The sequence below is a fragment of the Scleropages formosus genome, chromosome 9 (genome assembly GCF_900964775.1).
Source record: "Scleropages formosus chromosome 9, fSclFor1.1, whole genome shotgun sequence".
NCBI classification, from domain to species: Eukaryota; Metazoa; Chordata; class Actinopteri; order Osteoglossiformes; family Osteoglossidae; genus Scleropages; species Scleropages formosus.
This window is the reverse complement of record NC_041814.1, coordinates 8,825,926-8,851,154: the sequence shown is the minus strand read 5'-3', so window position 1 is coordinate 8,851,154 and position 25,229 is coordinate 8,825,926. Positions and strand designations below refer to the sequence as shown.

The 25,229-nt window shown below is 43.3% G+C and overlaps 2 protein-coding genes across 10 annotated transcripts in view; both read left to right on the top strand.

The window, feature by feature from the left end:
• Positions 1-18,031, top strand: part of cdc14ab (cell division cycle 14Ab) — a 33,201-nt gene extending 15,170 nt beyond the window's left edge. For 2 of the 9 annotated variants that reach the window (XM_018726830.2, XM_018726835.2), the window contains 10 exons: positions 3,051-3,117; positions 6,258-6,320; positions 7,676-7,763; positions 8,198-8,428; positions 10,348-10,486; positions 11,348-11,507; positions 12,609-12,709; positions 13,471-13,518; positions 14,522-14,665; positions 15,649-18,031. In XM_018726830.2, coding sequence (XP_018582346.2) covers positions 3,051-3,117; positions 6,258-6,320; positions 7,676-7,763; positions 8,198-8,428; positions 10,348-10,486; positions 11,348-11,507; positions 12,609-12,709; positions 13,471-13,518; positions 14,522-14,665; positions 15,649-16,111 — 1,504 coding nt within the window. In that variant the 3' untranslated portion in view covers positions 16,112-18,031. Of the gene's footprint in view, positions 1-3,050; positions 3,118-6,257; positions 6,321-7,675; positions 7,764-8,197; positions 8,429-10,347; positions 10,487-11,347; positions 11,508-12,608; positions 12,710-13,470; positions 13,519-14,521; positions 14,666-14,906; positions 14,963-15,648 lie in introns of all 9 variants that reach the window. The other 7 variants (XM_029254954.1, XM_018726834.2, XM_018726832.2 and 4 more) reach the window with 7 other exon arrangements.
• A 2,949-nt stretch (positions 18,032-20,980) lies between these two features.
• On the top strand, positions 20,981-25,006 carry gpr88 (G protein-coupled receptor 88). The gene has a single exon (XM_029254616.1). The coding sequence runs from the start codon at positions 23,165-23,167 to the stop codon at positions 24,215-24,217; it is 1,053 nt and encodes a 350-aa protein (XP_029110449.1). The 5' UTR covers positions 20,981-23,164; the 3' UTR covers positions 24,218-25,006.
• Positions 25,007-25,229: the final 223 nt, after the last annotated feature.

The window sequence follows — 25,229 nt, the reverse complement described above, 5'->3', positions numbered from 1 at the left end:
TGAGGAAAATATTTAGAGATGAAAGGCTTCTTAGGAGATGCTACAGGCCCATAAACTCTGGTGTGCCTGTATTGTAACAGATGTGTACGTCTGTGGATTCCTCTTCTGCCTCATCTATGTCCAGCTTGATCGGTACATCTGTATGCCAGCAGAATGGGTTGTTCATCTGAAGTGTGCTGTTTGTTCTGCATTCTCCTGTCATATCAATAAGAACATGATCTGCTTTCTTGGCAAGACTTAGGTTTTGGCTGTAAGTAGATATTAAGCAAAAATGGGGTGTGCTTAGTGTATGAGGGGGAAGTATTTGCCAGTTTTTGGGGAAGAGGTGATGACTCACTGAGCAAAACAGTAAACACTTATAAGTACAAGAATGTTAATTATCGGTGGTATTCATCAAAATTCAGTGAAAACAATTATGGCCTCTAAGGCACACCCTCCCTTCCCCTTTGAACATACAGCTGCAGCAGCATCTTTGTTTTGAGGCTTGGTTTACCTTGTTTCAATCCTCACCCTGATTTTATATCTGTAGGCCTCTGAAACATGCTGGGGTGACCTCATCAGAACATGGGAGAGGGATTCTTGCCACTTCCCTGCCTTTACTTGTTCACATTTAGTGCACACACAGATGTTCACCAGGTTAAGCAGTGCCCTCATGCAAGTAGTTGCAGTTTAAACAGTTTTATCTCAACTGAGCAGTTGAATTGTTTTGGGTTTATGAATTATTCCGTTACTGCACACTGTTTACTGTCTAGATATTCATCTCTACTATTTGCAACAAAAATCCCTTTCAGTCAGAGGACAGGCTGAAAATGCCTGACTGAGTCACATTGTCTTGCAGCAATTTTGTGGGAGATGACCATGGGTCACACCAGCTTATGGGTATAGGTATCCTTTGAGTTGTTTTAATTTTTTTAATAAAGCTGCCTTGCAAATTGTTTCATTATGTGTGTATGTTTCAGTATATTGTTTATGAATTTGTAGTTGAATCTCTTCACTCTGTTACAGTCTAGTCTAAATTTGTATCCGGTTTACATGGTGAAAAGATCCCATACGTAACTCATTTTAACACAGCTCAGTTTTCAGGCTTTCTAACATACTGTTAATGTAGTGTTCAGTCTATCTTTTCATTATTTTTGTGCTTTTGTAAGTAGGTTTTTTACAAAGAATTTAGCTGTGCTCACTGTGGCATTCAAGAGAGGAACATTTTGCTCTGACTCGCATCAGGTTTTACTGTGAATTTGACTCCGAGGGTGGTATTTACATCTACTAAATTGCTGTGGAAAGGCAGATGGTCAGTCACTTTTGTGTTCTTCAGTCAAGAAACAGTTTGTCCTACAGGGAGATCTACCTGAGTGCAACAGCTCCACAACACTTGCAGTTGTGTTGGATTTGTAACCTTTCCAAAGATTAAAAATGCTGCCTATGGTAATAAAAGGCCTGCCAGATTTATACCTCTGCTTATCTACCTTATGTGCTCTGGTCCTGGAGATGAGTTTTTTGTAATTCTAAGGATTTCTTACTTGTGGCTGTGTCATCTGTTTGTAATTGGTGTGTAATTTGTTGTGCGCTTTTCAGACGCTGCTTATGCTTGTTTTTCTTATTTCAGTTTTGGGTTCATGTTTACAGTATTTTAAAGCACTTTTTTCCTCTTCACCACTTTAACACGCTGTTTAGCACTCCTATCAGAGGTGCCTTAATAATTTGATGGTGTGTGCTCACCATCTCACCCACTTATCAGTTATGCCTATCATTTGTGTTATCTTTTGTGCTGTTGTCCTTTGTCTCCTCCTTCCCTCTCTTAGACACACAGCAATTTCTTTTTTCCCCACCCTGACTGTAACCTAGGTGACATGATGGAGGAATTGAATCAGTGCAGCCATACCCCATGTACATATTTCCCTGGTTTTATGTACCTCCTCTACATGTGCATTCTTTGCCACAGCTCTAGAAGCCCTCTATGGGGAGTTGCTGCAGGGGGGACAGTGTAAGATTGGCATGCCATGCCCCCCTCGTCAACTTTTCCATCCTCAGCAGGGATTTTGTGGGAATCTCCTGACCAAGCCAATGAAAAGAGCTGCAGGAGGCCACGTCGGCACACAGGAGAGATCTGCGAGTGGGGGGGTGGCGGTGGTTTTCTGCATATTCTCATTTGACCTACTTATGCTGTGCATACAGAATGTAAGCTAATTCTTGCATTGCATGTCTTTGTGGGTCCACTTGCTGAAAACAGCTGATGCCTGGTGCTGTGAGCATAGGATAACATCCTAATTGTAGGTTGGTGTGCTACTTGGTGCTGGAGCATCAAAGGCAATATGAAAAGAAAATGAATATCTGCCACAGGAGGGGTTGTTGTATTCCTTAAATGGCTCCATGCTGCTTTCATGTACTCCTGACACCCGTTCTCAAGAGGACATTGTTTTTGTTTAATGCCCTTTTTTTTTTTGTATTCCTCAAGTATAGTCAGTATAGCACAAGGGAGCAGAAAGTGTGGTACTCAGTGTTGTAAGGCACAATTCAGACTTCTCTGAAGCTATTTATGCCAACTTTCCATGTGTAATAGAACAAGCACAAATTGTCTTGAGACAGCGGGTCACCTGAATACTGTAATTACCTGGAGCCACACAAGTTTTGGACTAGGCTGGAATGAAAGTGCAGATGGCTTTTTGGGCTTTTGAAGTAATATGATATTCAAGAGATCAAGAGTGTGGATCGACTTGTATCCACATACAAAGCAGCTTCAGCCTCTGTGAAGCACTGCAGGGCTCAAATGACCTGCATAACATCCCCATCCCCCTGGGTGAAATGCTGCTCCCCTCAGTGAAAACACACGCTTCAGCCTGACATCAGCACCTTCCGAAGAGAAATAAGATTCCATCAGGAATTCGCCTGTTTCTGCTTGCTGCTGAGGCACACAACTTTAGTGGGCTTTTTTTAATGACTGACCCTGGGGACTTTGTGTCAAAAAACCTTTTCTGTGGGGCAAAGCTGCATTGTGCCACTTGTTTTCCAGCTGTCTGACCTCCGTTTCCTTTCTCCCTTTTTCCCCCCAGAGATGCCTCCTTTGGAAATTGTACATACAACTTAACCATTCTTGACTGTTTGCAAGGTATCTGCAAGGTAAGAGATTTAACACACACACACACACACACACACACACTCTCTCTAACCCGCTTGTCCCATACGGGGTCGGAGGGAACCGGAGCCTAACCCGGCAACACAGTGCGTAAGGCTGGAGGGGGAGGGGACACACCCAGGACGGGACGCCAGTCCATCACAAGGCACCCCAAGCGGGACTTGAACCCCAGACCCACTGGAGAGTAGCACCCGGTCCAACCCACTGTGCCACCGCACCCCCCTCTAACCCACACTCCTTTCCTTTAAATGTCAAATATTATTTTTTGCCAAACAGATATTACAGCTGTAAGCTGAGCATTCATCTAAAATTGGGTAAGATTTGAAGTTCCTTTTGCACTGGGCCACCCAGTCCACTGAGCCTGGTGCTTTGTGTAGACAACTGTTAACTGTGCAGTGTGAGTCACCCCAGTAAAGTCATGCTGTGGTCCTGTCTTGGGGAGTCTCGAGGTGGCAAAGGTCTCACCAACCTCAGGCAGGAGGCACCACACTCCTGGGAGAATGCAGTGTTTCACTTCAAGGCGGGGAAAGCTGTCAGGAAGCCCACAAGAATAGTTAGACCCATGCCCAGCACTTTGTTCCTCCTCAAGAAACCTGCAGCTGGACCAGGATGCCATCCAGAAATGCATATTTTTTTTTTTTTTTTTTTTTAGAATTCTAGCATCAGAGATGCTGAACAGTCATGACATTTTTCAGTCCATAATGTTTCCAAAGTAATACAGCTGAGTCATTTTGCTTACGTTCTCTGCTGAAATGTACAGCTGAGAACTTTAATTCCTCTCCAAGAATCTATGTCAAGGAGACTGAGATTCTGAGTGTGAGCCAGTCCATTTTCTTACACAGTAGCAGCACCATGCATTGTACTGCTTATTTTTGCATTGTACTGCTTATTTTTGCATTGTGTGTGTCAGTGCTCCTTCCAGCTCTGGGAAGCGGCAGTCATGGGACCCACTGTTCTTCTGCTGTGGTGGGGTGTATGTCGCTTTGTACTTTTTGTGTATCATGCTTTTTTGTGTTCTTTGTGTTTGGGCATGTGTGTTCACATGTACTGTATGTATGCTTATTTTTACCTTTGCTTCTTTGTCTGCCTAGGTGTGTGTGTGTGTGTGTGTGTGTGTGTGTGTGCGAGAGCAAGTAGATTTGGCAGCAGAAGCTGCCCACATCTGTACCCAACATCTGTGTTTTCAAACTAGCTCCTCTAGAAAGGCATGTTTATCCTGCAAAATGAAAACATACTCTTGCACTCATATGTGCCCAACAGCAAGGTCTAACTTGTTTGCTATGCATTCCTGCTCACGCATGTCGCCATCCTCCAAAAATAGCCTTGTAGAACAGTTACAAAGGAGTTATCGCAAACTCTTCTGCAGGGATGGGAGGGAAAACAAGCATCTTATTGCCCTGCATTTGGCAAATAGGATAACTTCATTAAGGGAGGCATGTTTCTTCATCACATTTACTGTGCTTGGTCATTCTCAGGCTCAAACTCGACCTGCTTTTTATGGCAACGTAGAGTTCTTGCCAACTGTTACATCATCAAGATCTTTCAATGGTGAATTTAACAATGATGGCCTCACTCTGGTGTAAAAGTAGTTATGAGTATAAATTCTCAATGTATTTTTCACTCTTCAGTGTAACCTGTGTTTGTGTATCTGAGGTTATTAAACTTGCTAGTGGCCAGACTGTTACCTAGTCTATATGTTAGTTCCTTCATGAATACTTCAGCTGGTGACTTTGGCTAAATTAAAGCCTCCTGGAAATGGAGGGGTTAAGGGCAAAGAGATTACATAGTCTGGGCTGAGTGACTACGAGGGTGGGAGAAGAATGCAGGGAAGAATTTGGTCATTCAGGATGTGACTACTTCCCTCCCTTCTCAATCTTGTTTATCCTCCCGTAAATCGCCAAGTCCAATTACTGATTCAGTCTGTTTGGAGAGGGGGGTGTTAACTTGATTAAATACAACTGGGAAAGGAAGCCATTGCATAACTGTATATGAGAGTTGGTCTGCCCTTGTTCCCATCTCCCTCAGTACACAAACTGTCCAGAGGTGCATTGCTGTTGTCAGCTCTCCCTCCACAATTGTGCGCCTCCTTGAGGAATGTGGTTTCTATTCTGTTCGGAGTGTCTACCAGAGTAGGCAGACTAAAGTCAGCTATGGTAGACACTCCGAACAGAATAGAAACCACATTTCAGTCCCAGTCCCCCACTCATCAGTCCGCTTGCATTGGATGCACTTTTGTTTTGTTTGCTACTCACACTAATCACCTCCGGTGACACTATATTGACTCATGGTAATTTCTTGTAACCTTGTTCCATAGTGTTAGCTAGCTATTGGCACATTTAATTGACCACTAATTGGTTAAGTGGGGCAGGGGTGATGGAGGGACAGTTGTTTCCTGCGCCAAAAATCCATCCTTTAAGCATGAAAATGTATCCTGGTTGTTCTTAGCGGAAAGGGCAACCCAGGAGAAGTGCTCACGATTGTGTGGCGCAAGCTACATGGTGCTGCTGTGACAGGGAACATGTTGTAAAGTGTTGCACTGAAGTGTCTCCACAGGCTATGGGCTGGTCTCCATAACACTGCAACCATGGTGCGATCCCTCCCCGCTCTAACAATTATCCATCCATCACCCTCCACTCAGTGAGGGAAACCTTAGTGAGGAACAATGCTCTCTTTCATGCAAATATGTTTATATTCTGTGTACTGATCACTGAATAGGTGTAAATTGTGTATCTACATTTTAATGGAACGAGTCCACAAAAGTGGATGCGATGGGGTGGTACTAATCTGTTGTCTTGTGACTCACAGCCAAAGATAAACACTGCTGCCATGCACACAAATTTCACAGGCAGGAAGTCAGTGGCATAAGAACAATGCATTGTGGGTTGTGTTCTGAAACATAAAATTGATTGATTGTGTGCTAAAGCTGCTGTTGCTACTTCTGTTTTGTCCTTTGTGACACTGCATCTTAAGTACGATAGTTCTTTCATGAATGAATGAGTTCCAGATTAAGTCCATTTTTAAATGCAGTAAAGTTTTACTTGGACAGAAGCCAGTTAGGAAGAGGATTGTGTATCCTGTGAAGCTGCCTTTGTGAAATCCTTTTCCGTGTTTTATTTTTTCCCAGGCCCTGCAGCATGGTTTCTTTGACTTTGAGACATTTGATGTGGAAGAATACGAGCATTATGAGGTGAGGGGGTCCTTTCTTGGTGGGCCATAGCAGAGCCACATGGATTTTCTGTAAAATGTGCTTGGTGCTGTTAAAGAGCCAAAGGTAGTCAAACTGTAGTTCAACTAAGAAGATTACATAAGGTTTGAAAATAGATTTCAGGACATTGGTTGCAGCAGGATAACAAAAGAACCCCCCCCCCCCCCCCCTTTGTTAGCTGACAAAAAGGACTTCAGAATCAAAATGATCTGTCTTACCTGCTTGAGTTCCTCATTTTCACAACTCCCTTCTATTCAGAACAAAATGTTTGTGTGCAAATGTCAGGTGTAACACAGTGCTGCCAGTGAGAACTGAGAACTTCTACACTGAGTGCAAGTCACTATTTCCACTGTGTGGCGGAGATGTGATGTGCAAGAGAATACTAGTGATAGATCTTAAAAATCAGATGCATATTAACTACAGTCCTAAATCTAAATTATATAAGAAATATTTACCCTATTTAATATCATTAAAGTGCGTCCTCTAATTTTTAGTCAGATGCAGTATGAAGTGGGCCAATTCAATTTAATTCTGTATGCAGCTACACTATGTAATATGCGCTGGCAGAAATGGTTTAAGACTAAACACCAGCACTTGGAGAATTCCGTGTTTATATTTGTGTGTTGCCATCTGTTCATGACATGCATTTTTGTTTACTCTTAGTTTGTTGCTTTGGAGAAAAGCACCTGCTAAATGAATAAATGTGAATGTCAGCAATATGACAGCTCTGTATTTCGGAAACAGAGCACTCTCTCTCCCACTGAGCAGTTCCTGGAGATAAGGCTGGCAAACAGTCCTGTTTACGTACATGCATTTTGAGTTCCCTGGCTGGGTATTTATGACCCATAGTAAAGAACAATAAAGAACTGGAGTTGCAGCAAGGGTGTTGAGAAACTTAAGGCAGCACTTACTACTTATAATTGCTATCTGTCAGCACATTGATTAATGCACTGGTGTGCTTTTTGATTTCATATGCTCACTATGAAAAAATAAATTCTAATAATTCTCAAGAAGTTGTTGGGAACCTGCTGTATTCAGATTATGATTGTTTTCTAGGAAGTGGGTGGATAGGAAAGTCTACAAAAGTTCAATGTTTCAGATCTCTTGTTGAGACTGAGTTGCTGTGTTTCTGTGCTCATGCATGCCCCTGTGTTTTCGTTGTCTTCCTGACCTCAGTGAGTTACATCGGCCCTAGTAACGGGGTTCTTGCAAGGAAGGGGCCCTTGTTGTGTGGACACTGGAACAAGCTTCATTCTGTGGAAAGCCTCTTTGGAAGGAGGCTCGCTCCAGCCTCATACACCTTTTCTAACCCTCTCCTCTTTTACCTTCCTTGTCAGAGGGTGGAGAACGGAGATTTCAACTGGATTGTTCCTGGGAAGTTCCTGGCTTTCAGTGGGCCACATCCAAAAAGTAAAATAGAGAACGGTGAGATAGGTGGCATTCTGTTGCCCTTTCTTGAAAGTGGGAGCAAATGGATGTGTTTCTTTAATTTTAGCAGACTGACTTCTCAGTGGATTCGGACACAAGAGCAGAACCTTTTCTGGAGTATTTTGGAAAGGAACATATATTGTTGTTGTGCAATGTTGAGACACAAGATGGCGCAAGTGCATTAGTCAATGAGTAGTCATGAGCAGTTTGCCGAGTAGTTAAGGAAGTCTTGCCAGACACAGCTCCTTGGTGACTGCTGATCATAAACGTTGGTTGTTTATATAAATTAGTGTTGTTACAGTGCTAGCTTGTGAATGAAGAGACCGTGGAATGCATTTGCCTCTGAATTTGTAACCATACATTAACTCTTGAGTTTCTCTTTTTGTTACATCTTTCAAATCCTAATTGACATGACTGTTCTACTGCCCCAGGCTACCCTCTACATGCGCCCGAGGCCTACTTCCCCTACTTCCGCAAGCACAACGTCACCACCATAGTGCGGCTCAACAAGAAGATCTATGATGCCAAGCGCTTCACCGATGCTGGTTTCAACCACTATGACCTGTTCTTTGTAGATGGCAGCACGCCCAGTGATGCTATCACCCGCCGATTCCTGCACATATGTGAGAGCGCAAGCGGTGCCATTGCAGTCCATTGCAAGGGTGAGTCTGTCTGTCTGGGTGTGCATGGTGCTGCTACTAGGTAATGAACATAATGTGTCTCATATTTTGCGGTTTGATTTCCTATAATTGTTTCCATTTAGAGCTACATTTATGGTTTCATCTGTCAGTATCGGATATTGTTATCATGGACGAATCTCACACACACACACACACACACACACACACACACACACACACACACACACACATTTTCAGAACCGCTCATCCCATACGGGGTCATGGGGAACCGGAGCCTAACCTGGTAACACAGGGCGTAAGGCCGGAGAGGGAGGGGACACACCCAGGACGGGACGCCAGTCCATCGCAAGGCACCCCAAGCGGGACTCGAACCCCAGACCCACGGGAGAGCAGGACTGTGGTTCAACCCACTGCACCACCACACCCCCTATGAACGAATCACTTATTGCTCATTCAAAGTTCTATTGTGAGATACGCTGACCCTTGAACAATGTGGGTGTTAGGGGCGCCGACCCCTCGTGTAGTCGAAAATCCGAATATAACTTTTGACTCCAAAAAACTTAACTACTAATAGCCTACTGTTGACCGGAAGCCTTACCAATAACATATGTGTTAATCAACTGTTTATTTTGTATGTTATATGTATTATATACTGTATTCGTACAACAAAGTAAGCTGCAGAAAAAAAAATCCACATATAAGTGCACCTGCACAGTTCAAACCTGCATTGTTCAAGGGTCAACTGCAATATCCTTTAAAGTCTGACAACCCAAATGTATTTCAACTGATGTCTGCATTTGTCATATTGTAACCTGAAATGCTCATGACCCCATGTCTTACTGTTCTATCATACAACTAAACAGGAACAGGTGAACAAGGCTGAAGTTTTTTTTTTTTTTTTAAAAAACTTTATCCAAAGAAAAGAAACCTTGCAGACTCCCTCCTCTCTTATGTTAGACATGCATACTGAGCAGCAATGCCAAGCATGGCTAAATTTAGTTCTGTACGGTATGGTGATATTGAAGGGCAACAAAATATGTAACAGACCTGCTATTTTATTTTCCACCATGTGGAGGCAGTGTTTGACTATACTACTTGTGCTAATCCTCATTTCCTTTTCCAACTGTACACTGTAAAATAAAAAATTGCTTATATTAAAAAGGACATGCCAAACATTAGTAAATGTAAAACTGAACTAAAATAATCTTTTACAAAGTCCTGTTTATGAGTTCAGAGGTTGTGTGATTTTCACATGCATCTTCATAAAGACACATGATTCCATATTTAGGAAGTATGTGCGTTTCTTGAACCTTGTTTTGAATGCTTTTACATTTATTCATTTAGCTGATGCTTTTCTCCTAAAGCAATTTACAATGTTAAGCTATCTACAGTTATTTACCCATTTATACAGCTGGGTAATTGTTACTGGAGCAATTTAGGATAAGTACGAAGCACAAGAGTACTATAGTTGGAAGTAGGAATTATTTCCCTGTTCATGACTTTTGCAATTTTGAAGTTTAAAAAAAAAAAAAAAGGTTTGTAGACCAGCATATGGTATTTCTACTGTACTTATTAGGAAAACTAGAGAGTTGGGGTTCTGAAGTCACAGGTAGATGTCTTGTCAATGACCTGGTGTCAGTAAACTTTAGAACGCCTCTATCAGTTAAGTTCAGAGTACTGGGATGATAAATTGAAATACACTTTTAGTGTTAAAGCAATGTATACATGAGAATATTTTGTAACAAAAATAATAATGAATAAAAATTGTATACAGTACTGTAGAAAACAAGTAATTGTAGGCCTAACAAGGAAGTACCTCAACTCCTTTTCCCTCCTCTTACCGCATGTGTGCAAGTTCTTTTCTGCCTAGAAATTGGGTCAGTACTTAATGCGGGAAAAGTGTCTCTGATTTGTTTCTCACCCTCTCGCTCCCTCTGTAGCGGGGCTGGGCCGTACAGGGACGCTGATTGGCTGCTACCTGATGAAGCACTACCGCTTCACTGCGGCCGAGGCCATCGCCTGGATCCGCATTTGCAGGCCAGGCTCTATCATCGGTCCCCAGCAGCACTTCCTGGAGGAGTAAGTGGACCCCTGCACAAACCAGTGATGCTTTGAGGGGGAGGCATCCTGTGTCCCCTTTTCTGAGCATAAGAGTGATGAGGTCATTCACAGAGCCTTTCTGTTTGCCTGGAAAATCGATGAATCATGCCTCGGCAAAAATCCATGCTCAGGCTGGGTCAGCATTTTGGCAGTTCTTTCTGTGAGTTGAGTGCTTTTCAGATTTCACAGCAACTACTCCATGTTTTGTAATATGACTTCTCTGAGCTTAGTCCTTATCTGATCTATGCTTAGAGCAGAATGATGGTGCTTTTGCTGAAACAGGTTGATAGCTCTTGGATGAGTTCAAGATGTGCACTCTGAGAAGGCAGTTGGTGTGGGAGCATGAGGTATGGGGGAGGATCCAGTGAACACTGGCTGCAGCAAAGCGGTTTCGACAGCCACTTGGACCCGCTCCACAGCTCTGTGCTCTGCTAGAGCACTCTGTGTGATGATAAATTCTCAGCCTGTTTCTGAGGCTGAACAGACATCCCACTCATGTGATACCATGTTTGTGGAATCTCTGAAATGTCCACTTGTTTGTTATTGGAAGATCAGAGGGGTGAAGATGAAATAATGGACCCCCCCATGCTTATTCAGAGGCCTGAGGAAAGTTGGCTTTATCTTGGAGCATGATTTCTGTTGAATCATGATGATGCGTGTATACAGGAAGGCTCATGTACCTGAGACCACAGGAATGTGTCATGCCTGCTTGTGAAACCGATAGACAGACAAGCTCTGAGAGCTTTTGTTTTCTCTGAGTTCTGATTCAGCTTAGTGAATGTAGTGTGTCATACCTGCATTGGAGCTGAGACAGTCTCCCTTTTCCCCCATCCTTTCCAGGAAGCAGGCAAGCCTCTGGGTGGAGGGGGACATCCAGCGCTCCAAGCACAAGCAGCGGGATCTAGAGGACCGCGGTGTATCGCGTCTCATCTCCAACATGGATAACTTGACTGTCAGCAGCGCTGCGTTCACATCACCAAACAATGATCGTATGGAGGAGGTGAGGGATTTAATTGTGGAGGTTCCCATCACCTGGTAAAAATCTCCATAGGTTGTAGGTCTTTAGCTGTAGAACTTTATGGAGCTCTGTAATCGTAGACTAGTTGCCTTTTTTTTTTTTTTCCTCTCTCTCCCCTCCCTATTTTTTGCTTGCCCCTTTCTGTGAACAAAATTTTCCATGGTTTACAGCCATTACAGTGCAGGTGCATCATTGTATCAGAGCATATTAAATGCATGGATAATGTAGCAGGACCATCAATCTAGTGCCAGTGTTGAGCACCTATACAGCTACCACACTTCCAAAAAAATGCTGTCACAGCCTGCTGAATGAATCACCAGTTGGTGGGTGGATGCCAGTTCTTTGTCATAGAGACACACTGTAGAGAGCCAGAATCTCTCACACAGTCTCTGCTGCTATTGTTTATTACAAGTGTTTACTCAGCAGCCATCTTTTTTAAAGTTTCTCATTCAGGCTGTAAGGTAGTACCTTTATACAACCGAATATTTGCAGAAATGCTCAAGGTGAAGGAGCCTGCTTGAGGGTGTCGTTGCACTGGTCTCATGGCATGTTGCCGCTATCCAGCTATGAAGTACAGGCATTTGCCATTGAAAAATGGATGTCTGTCCTAATGTTTTTTTTGTATGAAGCTTAAAACTGTAAGCATAAATAGCAATTTAACACATTAAGGAGTACGTACCATTTTAGACTCTATTATACTGTGTGTATACAAGGAGTACAAGCTTACTCTGATAGTTCATCAGTGTTTTAATGTGATGATTTCTGGTATTTTTGCAAGTGAGAGGAAAGCTAACTTACATGTTAAAAAAAAAAAAAAAAAAGGTAAACTTGATCTGGAGCAGACTTCATGTAGTAACTTTGATACAGGAAATTTATTTGTATGTTAATGACATGAAATATGAATTGAGGAAGGCAAAAATAAAGGCCAAGAGCTTTGGTGCTAAAACATCTTTAGTGTTAAATGATGCAGATGTTTCTGCCAGCAGTGCAGATAGATTAAGGCTGCTGTGAACTCTGTGTACAGAGTGCTTAGTAAGTAGAGTGTATGGTCTTGATGACTGTGATACTGCTCTACTCTTACAGGATGACTACAGTGAAAACGGTGTGACTCTGACTCAGGGAGACAAGCTGCGAGCCTTGAAGGTCAGGAGGCAGCCCAGGTCTACCACAACTGGAGCTTTTAGGTAGGAAAGACCAACATAATGTATCTACCAGAAACCATGTTCCAATCTTCCAGTGCTGGGTCTTTGGGTCACACAGTTTGAAGGTCTTCCAGCCCTTTCTGTGTTCAGGTTGTCAACGATTTAGTGTTTTTTGAAAAATTAATTCTGTTTCTCAGATTAATTCTAATTGTCTGTTCTGCCTGTGTAAGAGGCATTTTAGCAGCTCTGCCAGTGGAATACAAAGCTAAATTATCCCAATTATCTACGTCAGAATCACTGAGCCATTTTTTACCCTGCTTTCCATGTGTTGCATCTGCCTTTCACAATCATGATGTTTTTACACCTTACATGACTTTATCTGGTATCTTTACAAATGTTAATTGTATTCTTTAAAGGGGGTGCGGTGGCGCAGTGGGTTGGACCACAGTCCTGCTTTCCGGTGGGTCTGGGGTTCGAGTCCCGCTTAGGGTGCCTTGTGACGGACTGGCGTCCCGTCCTGGGTGTGTCCCCTCCCCCTCCGGCCTTATTCCCTGTGTTACCGGGTAGGCTCCGGTTCCCCGTGACCCCGTATGGGACAAGCGGTTCTGAAAGTGTGTGTGTGTGTATTCTTTAATAGTTGTCCCCCCCCCCCCCCCCCCCGAATATGCTCATTGTCTACATATGAATCAGACTTGTGCAGTCACTGCTTGCATAAATTGTCCATTGAGGTTCACTTCTCAGGCTTATAGTGTGAATGCAGCAAGGGCTTTCCTGTTTGTGTCATTTGCTTGGCTCTCTTTCAGGTTGGAAGACATGAAAATGCACACTAGGTCCTCATCACAGCCGTTCAGGTAAATTGTTCTGTCTACTTGTTTTATAGCTTTTTTTTTTTTTTTTATGACTCTTGTTTCCAGACACAAATCTACCCCTCACTGAGTGTCCCAATTCACAGGGTACCTGAGATCTTGGCTGTGGACTCTGCCAGTACTTGAGCTGATCAGAGTTAAGCACACTGTGTGGGAGGGGGGCATAAATGCATTAATCTTACGAGATGAATCTATAGTGAGGCCAGGAACACTGGATGCTTTAATTTGTGTGTCTAAATTTGTGTTTCTCCTCAAATGTGCTATCTTTGATTAATCTCCCATTAAGAGCACTAAGTGAAATGAGCCTTTACCACAACAACCCCCCTCCCAACAAGGTACACGTTATTAATGGGGGGGGTTGATGGGGAGACTTTGGGATAGGAGGGATAGGAGAGTGCTGGAAAGAGGCCTCTTTGCTTACTGCCCTTTACATAAGATAAATTAAGGTTGATGCAGGAAGCAGCGGCTCATCAAATGTGTAGTACTCCTGAAGAAAGGTCCATTCAACACAAAGCCCAGTGTGGGAAGGATGGATGGCTGTCATGAAAAGGCCCTGATACTGTTGTCTAAAAGCCTAGCTTGTTCACTCCCCAATCACATGTCATTGCATTTTTGTTATCAAAGCTTCATTATCTATGCTTTTCATGGCTCCAGGCCCTTATGTGTCATCACCTGAAGTCCTTTGTGTAACTCGTTCCCACCTAAGAACTACGTGAGGCATAAACATTACTTTTACTTTTCATGAGAATACTTATTATTAATAATTTCCGGACTATCAGCACATCAATTTCAAAGTAAATCCATATACTGCCTTGCAAAATAGTTATGTTTCTATTAATACATGGCAACTTGGTAATGAGAGCAGTCATTCCCTCCCAGCTTTGATTGTTTGCTCTGATGGATGTAAGATGCATTGTGCCTTGATGTGCATTTTGCCATAAGAAAGTTGCCTGTGTGGGCCACTAATTTGCACATCTCTGCTTTCCAGCAGGATGAACCCAGCTGTAAGCAGTCAAGGCTCCATATCTCCCATGAAATCATCCAAGGTCCTGTCCTCTGCATCCACATCTAGCGCCACCTCTGCAAAAAGGATGAACCACAGCTCCTCCTCCTCGGCTTCCAACCTGAAGAGGTGGGCTCCTACCACTTCCCGCTCCTCCATAGCCCACCTTTTGATTCTGCACCTTTTCTTTCATGCTTTCCTTTCCCCATTTCTGTTACTTCATTGAAGTTTTTGCTTCCTTTGTCTTTTTTTTTCTTTGTACATCTTGTCACAGTCTCTGTTCTGTTTTTACTCTTGTTCATCTTCTGGACTGGGTTTCTCTAACTACCCTTCTCTTTGTCTCTCCTTCCTTCTGATTTCTCTTCTTCAGTCCCTTGGTGGTGTTTCTCCCTCTCTGTGACTACCCCTTGCTGTGAGAGCAGCCAGGTTAGAGCCTCAGACAGGGTTGTTTTAATAGGAATGAGGGGATGTCGTCAGGAAGCAAGAAGTCAGCACTATGAGAGATGAATAATTGTCACTCTTTTGGGTGTACAACTAAAACTGCTTGGTTTTTAATGCTGTTCTCACAGAGAACTACTGACTTTTTCTGTAACTTTTAGTCTTCATTACAAAGAAAGGAATTATTTTTCCTTACCTGCCTGCTCTGTAGTTTTAACTGTAGAGGTTGTGTGACTGGCTTTATTGTGTGAGTCTCTCAGATGAGGTTATGGGGGTCTATCACAACTCTTTATTGGTACCTGGCACGTCCGCATTGAAGTGCAGGCCAGAAAAAAAACTTGTGCGGAACAGATCAAGGTAGAGCAGTCTGATTTGGGGTTCAGTTTCCATAACAAGCTTATATTCGGAAACCAGAGTTTGATCTCTGGGGATGTAGTGCCCCCAGCCTTCTATTCAGCTCAGGAGGGAGTCAAGACAGTGGTGCTTATGCATTCCCTCTCCCCTGCCCACACCCTCTGTACTTTTCTTGGAGCCACTGTGCTCACTGTCAACCCCATTTTGAGCCCTGTGGTGGTTGTGCTTTTGTCAGTGTGTCCTGTGCCTTGATTCTGTGCTTGTTTGACCCCCCCGGCCCCCATCGCATGTCCCTCCCGTGTTTGTGTCCCCCGATTTAGCTTCTCCACGAGCTCCAGGTTAGCCAGCTCCTTGGGCAACCTGTACGCCGCGGAAGATGAGGCCAACAATGCTAAGGGGCCGGCGACACTGGCCTTGCCTTCATTTTCGCCCTCCTCCCCTCCTTCCACCAGTCCCCTGCCTCGGACCGGCCACGGCTACACCACCACCAGTGGCCCAGTTGTGCCGCCTGCCTGCAATTTCCACTTCGAGGTCAATAACAACACCCAGTATAACTGTTCTCCAGTCCCGCTGGCTGCTCCAAGTGGCCCCGTCAAGGCCACAGCTTTCAATCGTAACCACAGCGCTGCACTTGGCCACCCAGGGAGGTCAGGTTCAGATGAATTAGCGCGCTACAGATCGCCGATGTACTCTGGGCTAACAGCCCCTACTTCACGCTACCTCAGCCGGTCCATTCCTGTAAGTGTGCACTCCTGTCCAACAGCAGCAGCTTTGTCATTTTAAAAATGTTTCAACTAATTGTCTTCAGTCCTCTTCATTAAGCCCTCTGCGTTTACTATATTTAGACTAAAGCATCTAGTGGAACTTCTGTTGCCAGTATCTGTCGTTTTTTAATTTGTTGCCATCCTAAATGCCTGCAGATCTCATTCTTTGGGCTCCTGCTATATGCATCACTGTGAGCACATGCTGGATCTTCCACAAACCTTTGTCAGCTGTCAATAGCCAGAACTTGCGGGACTTAATTACACTTCCTACCCCTTGGACACTTTTTTTTAATTTAATGAGAAAAATATATATATTATTTTTAAATTTTCCCCCCTCCTACTGACATTGTGTGTTGTATGTTTTTATACATACTCTGCTACAGGAACAAGATTTTAAGGCAAATCCTTGGTACTAAAAAAAAAACAAATCTGTTCAACAGAAATATAGGGTCCTCTGCATCATGGGCCTGTTAGAAGTGTTCCTGTGTTTATTGCTGATTTTCCTTCCTATCTCATACTGCTTTTTTCACTTAAACCTTATTCTGGCTCTAACATTGAAAGCTACTAACATGTCTTAAAATGCTGCTGTTGGGCATGTAGGGCTTAGATGCCAAAAAGAGTAGCTTTTTCCTTTTTGCATGTGAAGACTCTTCTATGTTGATATTTGAAGTGGGAAGTCGGTAGATGCATCTCAAAGATGTTAAATGTCAAAATGCAAGTGAAATTATTTGTGCTTTGCTGCAGGCTGCTCCTATAGAGGCACTTAACCTAATCATATGACCAGTCAGTAGTTGTTCTTTGGGAGAGTGAGTATGCCATCACTGTCACGTCACTGCAAGAACTACTGAGCCATGGGGACTTAAACTTCAGAGTCCTTCTTTATATTGTTAAATTTAACTCCATATCTGCTTTTCCAAAAGCTGCACATTCCCTTACAGGGAATGTTCTCCTGAACCCTTGACATTTGCCTTAAGACTTTAACCGGATGTGATATTCATGAATTTGAAATAAAAACAGCTGTTTTATTTCAGCTGCTGTTTTGACTGAGGACTCACTTAAAAGCCAAACACTTTCCTTCCACAATGCAGACAAAAGGTCAAAAATAATAACCTTAGGGAATAAAATGGAATAAGCAGTACTGCAGCTCACTGGGCGCTAAAAGAATGACTAGGATGTGAAAATGCCTGTAATACGCTTCTTGTACATCACCTAGATGTAGTATGCATTTACTTACAGTAGAGTATATCAGTGGAGCGTTTTGTTATTTTTGAGGATTCTGTGGTCAGAGAAGCAAGTTGGCCCGGACACACGAGTGTGCTTTTCTCTCTCACTGGAGAGCTGTTCACTTGGCCTTTATAGTGAACGCCAACGCCAGTTACATAACTGAATGGCTGAAGATAAGCTCACAGTGAGAGAAGTGTGTAGAGTTGCTCTAGTCCTTCCTTCATTCTTTCCTTCCTTCCTTTAAGAATTGTTTCCCCACACCATTCACCCTTCTTCATTACCTCTGTGATGTCCCACTAATGCCCACAACAGATTGTATCCTGGACAGTTTTGGGGAATTTGTATGGTTTCCCTATTCAGGCACTTCTCTCTTATTCATTGTATTCTTATTTGGATATAGTGGCATTTGTAATAAGCCGTGTTAATGTTTTCTTTATGAATTTGTTTTATTGTGAAAGACAAGGCATTTTTACATAATCTTTTATTCTCAAAAAATGTTTACGTGATCAGGCATGTAGGTAGCTGTATTTTAATCTTCACCTTATCTCTCTTCTTTTAGTCCCTTCAGTCTGAATATGTTCAGTACTAAGGCGGCCCTGCTGCACTGAAGACCATAGTCTCACTCCCTTCCACAGAGGAGACTCCTACGCAGGTCTCAAAGACTGGAGTCTGCCACCAACTGCTTCTTAAGACTGGAAAGAGGAAGAAAGAAAGAAAAAAAAAAAACCAGGAAGTGCCCAGCTGAGCCAGCCTTTTTGTGAGGCTGGAAGAACTGACTCAGAGCTGTTTGAGAGGAAGGGACACTGCAGCATCTGTCAGGACAGTGGGTTCCTCACTCGCTTTAGTGTAGTGGGCTGTCTGAGGCCTTTGTCTCATTTAGCTTCAGGTCACTGACAACATGATTGTTCAGGACTGAACTTTGACCACAAGTGTTTCAGTGCATTTCCCCCCCCCCCTTTTTCCTTAAGTGTCCTGCTTCACTTACATAAGTGTGTGTGTGTGTGTGTGTGTGTGTGTGTGTGTGTGTGTGTGTGTGTGTGTGGGGGGGGGGGCATCTCACGTGAAATGTTGTAACCTATGATGGTAGCATTTGTACAGCTGTCATAATCATGGACATTTGTGTTTAATAGGGATATTTTTTTTTTTTTTAGAAATTGGTTTTTAAAAAATCACATGCAGCTTTTAAGCTTGGATAACAAATGTTTGTGTGTATACAGATTGTATTATGGTTTTCATGAGATGCTTTTGTTTGTACTTTATATACACTGACTCAGTGAGGTTTTTAAAAGGGTGAAATTTTCAGGGGATGGGATATAGAATAACAGGTTAACTTCTGCAGTATTCATGGTGCTGATTGAAGCTGTAGAAACATACAATATATTTTTAATACTTTGGGATAGAGGATCATAAAGTGATCACAGAGAGACTTATGGTAACATTTTCCACAATCCTTACATTTGTAACTGGGAATGACCAGAGAACCCTTTTGGGTGCAGAAATTAAATGAAGACAAGTGCAGATTTTGGAAAACTGTGTCTATACCCCCCATTAGATTCTGCACTTGTCGTTTCTTCATTCTTCTCTCCCTGAAATTAAATGTTGCAAATTAGTCCTAATTTATATGAGGACTAGTTTGGGTTTAACAAGCACAATTTATGCTGTTATTCTAACAGCAATAATGCCCTTTGAAGTTCATGGCATTTCTCTTATGACTATTTGTGGCACCCATTTACAAATGATTACTTTTCCTCTTTTTCCCCTGTTTAAATTGAGGACAAATTAAAATGAACTACATTAGATTTTCAAAATAAGACAACATGCATTTTGTGCATTGAGGATGAATGTAAAAACAGCAGTGAGCCCTTGATGTATTTGGGTACAAGAGCTTTTTCACTTGTATAGAAAGTGACACACAAATGTAATGCATAAAAAGGTAACAATCAGAAGGGAGTGTTTACAGTAGAACTCCTGTATGACATCCCTAGTATCTTGCAAAAAACTTGTGTAGTGATATATGTTGCTGCTTGGTTGTGGTTAATAATTGGAAATAGAAGTTCTATTCTACTACAAGAAGGGTTTGCTAAATATTTACTTTCAATTTCAGATTCTACAATCCATATCTCTTTAGCCTACCTGCATGCACTTTGTGCAGCTATTTTGGTAGGTCTGCATTTAAACGTGCTTAAACATTTTAAATCAAATGTCACATTTTTAAGATTTTCTATAATGCATCCTCACCCTATAATGAGATCAACACGTATGTCTGCGGCACAAACTGCTCAAAGTGTTTATTATACTACCATGAACTGTGCTGCCTTCCTCCTGAAATGCTAAAAGGTGAAGGTTCATTGGAAGAGAATGTTAACAATGCCTTTAGTATAGTGGGAAATACTGTACTTCCAAAGCAAATCTTGTTTTTTGAAGGAAAAAAACTTCATCAAAATGGTATCCTAGAAATATTTTGACTGTATTCTTGTTTTACACAGGTCAACACGCTTATTTTATCCGCTGGCACAGCGGAAGCCAGCAGTTGCGTTGATCTGTTTTGCGGTGTTGCACTCTACATTCCAGATAAGGTAGTGCTTTTGTTGTTCATAAACTTTGGGAGAATCTTATTGCTGCAAGTATTCTACCTCTTTACATACAGAGAACAGCTATTGAAATATAGACATATATTTTTTCATGCAGTGTGTATAGGATGGTATAATCACATTATTGTAGGTCAGTATTTTGCTCTACGTAAATGTATACAATATGTAAAAAAAAAAAAAAAAAAGGTGTATTTGCTGTATGGAAATTTTTCAGATAAAATATAAACTGGGTGCAAAAAGGGAATGTGAAAATAAAATTCATTAACTATGTTCTACTTTGTATTATATTCTGAGGTTAAACATTCACGATTCTCCCAGTAAGGCAGTTTTTAAGCCATCACAAAATTCTCCACACGGGTCCTTGAATGTATATGTGCAATATATTCAGCAATAAACAGCATTTCCATTTTAAGGTGTAGCAAAGTTATAATTGCACTTGAGGACCTGCATGAACCACACTGAGTAATACATAGACAGTTTAATAGGCAATGTAGCAGTTCCTTGCTCTAATTTGGAAATTTCTTATGGATTCAGTATGTTTTTATTTTGTGTCTGCATAACTGAAATGCAGATTTCTATAGGGTTTAGGCACTCAACATTGAGTAGGTAGAATAAGCACTCTAGTTTTAATTAGAAGTTTTTTTGTTTTTTTTTTGTGTGTGTGTTTTGATTGGCATGTTATGATGTGGCTGTTTGAAATTCAACCACTACAAAAGCTATAGAAGCAATTCACTTTTTTTGTGGAAATAAGCAAACAATCCCAGGCTTCTCTCGAAATCCTTTCATCCTTCAGCTATCTTTCCAAACAGTGATTTGGCTTACTTCCCAAGAGAAAGATTTGTTGCAGTCGTCCCCGTACCCCCCCAGTATCTTTATGGAAAGGAGGGAAAAAATGAAGGTCTCATCACTACGATTAGCTATCCTAAAAAATAATAAATGCACTTGCAGTATAGAACAGCTGTACGAATTTTCAGTTTTCCCAATCATGGTAATTTATACCTATTTTTCATATATGCTTGTCAATGACTTACAAAAACTTGGAAATATTTGTATCTTTGGAAATTTGTAACTCTTTTTTTTTTTTTTTTTTTTAAACCAGTCTGTTTTCTAAAATTCATTTGTGGCAGAGTTAAAATGGCCTGAAGCTCTGCTCTCCAGCAGCAAGACGAACTGAAAAGAAACTGAAACTGTGTGTGTGTCGGGGGGGGGGAGGCAGGTTCCCATAGTCCTCTAATAATGACTTTGACTTGAACCAAGAGTTGGTTTGTTACTCAAATTTCATTAGTAGAATGAGAAAAACATTGGTCCACGGCCTTGTCATCAATTGTATAGTTCTGTGCTCTATTTCTAATTCTATATGCAGTTACTTGTGTAATGTGTGCTAGCATAAAGGGTGGTGAGTGGCTGTACTTTGAGAATCACATCTGCTTCTGAATGTCTGTTTTGTTTACTCTGCATTGTATGTCACTTTGGAGAGAAGTGTCTACTAAATGGATAAATGTAAACATCAGTAACACAAAGAGCTCTGTGGGCTGAGGCAGCAGGAAGGCTTTTTGGACCAGAATACTGTGGAACCATGAACTCTCCCCTTCCCTACTAAGCAGCTTGCAGAGACCAGGATGGTAAATGTGTCATCCACACACCTAAGCACCTCCTTAGGCATTTATGATCCGCCGTAAATAAAACGGCACGCTAAAGGACTGTGGCCTGAACCAGAGCAAGGTGTTAAACAGCAGGCAGTGCCCATGGTTACTATGTATCAGCAAAGCGGGTGAAGCTTTTGCGTGATTTGAATCGGTGTGCTTGCTCTATTTATGAAAAATATATACAAAATACTTTGGTAATGGCAAAAAGCTTGTTACTCAAAAGTTCATAAGTCAGGGACTGACTATATTTAATTTATCCCTGATTACAGAAGCTACCCGGTGAACAAATGGAGGTATGTTTGAATTAAGCTATTTTGACAGCGTACTAAATCAGCTGCTGCCAAACAGGCTTGTGGTGCAAAGGTCGCTGGCCACTTTTGTGAAGTTTACCATCAAGCACGCAGTCGGCATTTAAGATGAAACACTTTTTAATACATTCTTCCTGCACCATCTTCTATTGCACTGAAACTCACCTCCCTTTACTCCACTGTTTGACTCTCACAGGGCATTGTCTGGCACAACAATGTTTAGTAGGTAGTGGAGATTATGTATCTTTTACTTTCTTTTTAAGATACTTTGTTACTTCATGTTAATAAAAGATAATAAAATAAACTGGTGTCCATGCTGTATTTTTGCCTCAAATGTCTCCAGTTCAGAGCGATAAAGACCCTGCGGTGTATGAGCTGTTCATAAAACTAGAATAAAGTCTTATAGCAAATTTTAATTTCATCATAGCTTTCCTCATGTTTTAAGTTATTTAACCGTGAAGAAAACCTAGAATTAAGCTGTATTATTAGGCTTTTATTGTGACGTAGTAGGTATAAACACAGGAGCAGAAAACGCATCGAACCTCCGAAGAAAAGCCAGTTCAAAAGAAAAGTTTGCAAAGGCTTCATAGGATTGGTTCAGCGGTGAGTCCGAGGTCCCGCCTCCGTAAGATCACGTGACTCAGCGTAGTGGAGCGGACCAATCAGCAGTGTCACTAAGTTCTCCCCGCAGCGCGTGGCAGGTGTTCGAGTTGTCTTATTATTTTATATATATTTGGTGGTTTAGCAACGACAGCCTGTACCTATTAAATGAAAACTAAAGCGACTCACCGGATAAATAGCCGGGAAAACGTCTTTTTAAGTGAACGGAGAGTTGAATGTGAAGGAAAAATAAACAAGCGGCTGCTGTGCTTTTGATTTGTTGCGTTTGCCGACATTTCGTGGGGAGAATCAGAATGGGGCTAATTTTTGGCGAAGAAGATTTTTTTTGCGCTCCTATTACAGAATTTCTAAGCTGACCTCAGTAAAGGTACTGATGGGTGTGTTTGAAGCTGCATGGCCTCGGTTTCTTACGCGTCTCAAGTAGGAAACGACGAGTGAGTGTACAGTATTGGGCGAAGCCACACGTGCGAGTGGGTGTATCGTCGTCGTCTGAATTATTCCTGAACGTCAGGTTATGTGTAGTAACTATCTCCGAAAAAGCCGGGCTGTTTGGCCGTGCTCCTCCTCCTCCTCCTCTCGCTGGCGCAGGTGAGCGCGGAAAGAAACGCCTTCATCTTCGCAGGCTTCCGGCGTCTCAAGGAGCAGCGGACACAGTTACGTACTGAGCACAACAATTTGAACAATGACAATGTCTCGTTTCGACGCTGCCAAACTGAGTGTGTCTAACGACTCGCAGCGTCTGGGCGGGTGCGAGGTGGACAGCGCTACTAAGATCAGCCTCGCCTCGCTCTACACCTTCATGAGTTTGCTGGGCACCGCGCTCAGCGCGCTCGTCGTCTACCTGGTGCTGTGCTTCAAAACGCTGCGCACCGCCAGCAACGCCTTCATCGTGAACGGCTGCGTCGCCGACCTGCTCGTGTGCGCGTGCTGGGCTCCGCACGAGGCGCTGCTCGCGTCCGGCGCAGCGCGTCTCGCGCCTGGCCACCGCGCCTTCGCCGAGGCGCTTCTCTTCCTCGGCGTCTCCGCGTCCCTGCTGTCCCACTCCCTGGTGGCCGTGAACCGCTACGTGCTCATCACGAGGGCTCCCGCCACCTACGTGTGGCTGTACCAGCGGAGACACGCGCGGTGGATGATAGCGGCGTCCTGGCTGCTGTCGCTGGGGGGTCTGCTGCCCTGCCTCGCGTCCTCGAGGCACCCGCCCGCGGAAGGATGCGCACATGATCCGTCCGCTCCCTGGTCCGTGCTGTCGAACTCTCCTTGCGCGCAAGCCATACTAGCGCTCACTATCCTCAGCCAGTCTGTCGTGCTCCTCTTTTGCTATTTCAAAATTTTTCGCAAAGTGCAGATGAGCATGAAGAGGGTGAGCGTGCTCAACTTCCAGATCGTCAACAACCTGCCCTACACCTTCCCCCGGAGGGACCGGCGCCTCGGGCTCTACGTGCTGGCCGTGTGCTGCGTCTTCCTGCTGGGCACCGAACCGCTGCTCTGGGTTTTGCTCGTGGGCTTCTGGGGGCACGTGCCCCCCGGCGCTCGCGTCGCCTCCTGGGGGGTCTTCTGCGCGCTCTTCGTGCTCAACCCGTTCCTGTACACGTGGAAGAACGAGGAGTTCCGCAGGAGCTTCAGGTCCGCGCTCAGGGGGGACCTGTGCTCGGGTCCGAGGGTGGACGCGGAGCCCACGAGCGTCCATACCGTGGCTCACCTGTCCCTGAGACAGAACAGCACAAGAATGAACTGAATGTCCGGCCACCCCTTAACCGCCACTGACTGTCCTATCCCCATCCAAAACCGGAACCGGAGCTTCAAACGACCGCGCACTCTGCTTTAACACGTCACATCGCCACGTGCTGAGCTAATATGTATATACTGTATATGAAAAAAATGACAGCCATTCCTCAGCTGAGCTACTGTACTTCGTAACGATTTACAGAGCTGGGTCGTTTCACTGTATCAGTTCAGGACACGTATACCGAGATCAAGGGTAGTGCCACAGGACTGGGACTCGAACCAGCAACCTTCAGACAAGACAATAGCCCTGAGCAAGGCACTGCCTGCTGCCACCACAACTGAAATAATTAACTTAGGCAACTGATTTAAACCCAGAAGTGGAACTTAAAGTTATCGATATTCTCTCTATTTTCCCGATATTTGGAAGCTTAACTCGTCCGTTATTTCGTTGTCAGTGGAATGTAGAATAATATTAATCTTTTTACCGCAGTCACGAGCGTATTTGTGTAGTAGATAACCTGCAGTAGCTCTATGACCCTTTCAATGCGACACCTTATGAATTGTGGAGAACTCATAGTAAAAAAAATCCCTCGGGAGTCCTTTTGCCAGTAATTTCGAGTGAAAGACACAATTTTACTGCGAAACATGGTATTCGCTTTGCTCACACACTGTAAGCCCGAACACGCTCCGTGCAGAGGGAAGAACTGAACCATCACTAGTATACGTTCTGTACCAAAACGATTCATTCATTCATTCATTCACACACAGTCCCAAGCGGGGTCGCAGAGCCTAACCTGGCAACACAGGCTGCAAGGCTGGAGGGGGAGGGGACACACCCAGGACGGGACGCCAGTCCATCGCAAGGCACCCCAAGCGGGACTTGAACCCCAGACCCACCGGAGAGCAGGACCCAGCCAAGCCTGCTGAACCCCCGCGCCCCCCTTAATTAAAACACATCATTCAGAGTATATTGACTGAAAGCACTACTTTTCTATAGTGTGTAGCAGAGTAAGGAATAAGAC

What these genes read in the sequence shown, in the direction of transcription:
- gpr88 (XM_029254616.1), top strand. Translation starts at nt 23,165, where the DNA reads ATGACAATGTCTCGTTTCGACGCTGCCAAACTGAGTGTGTCTAACGAC.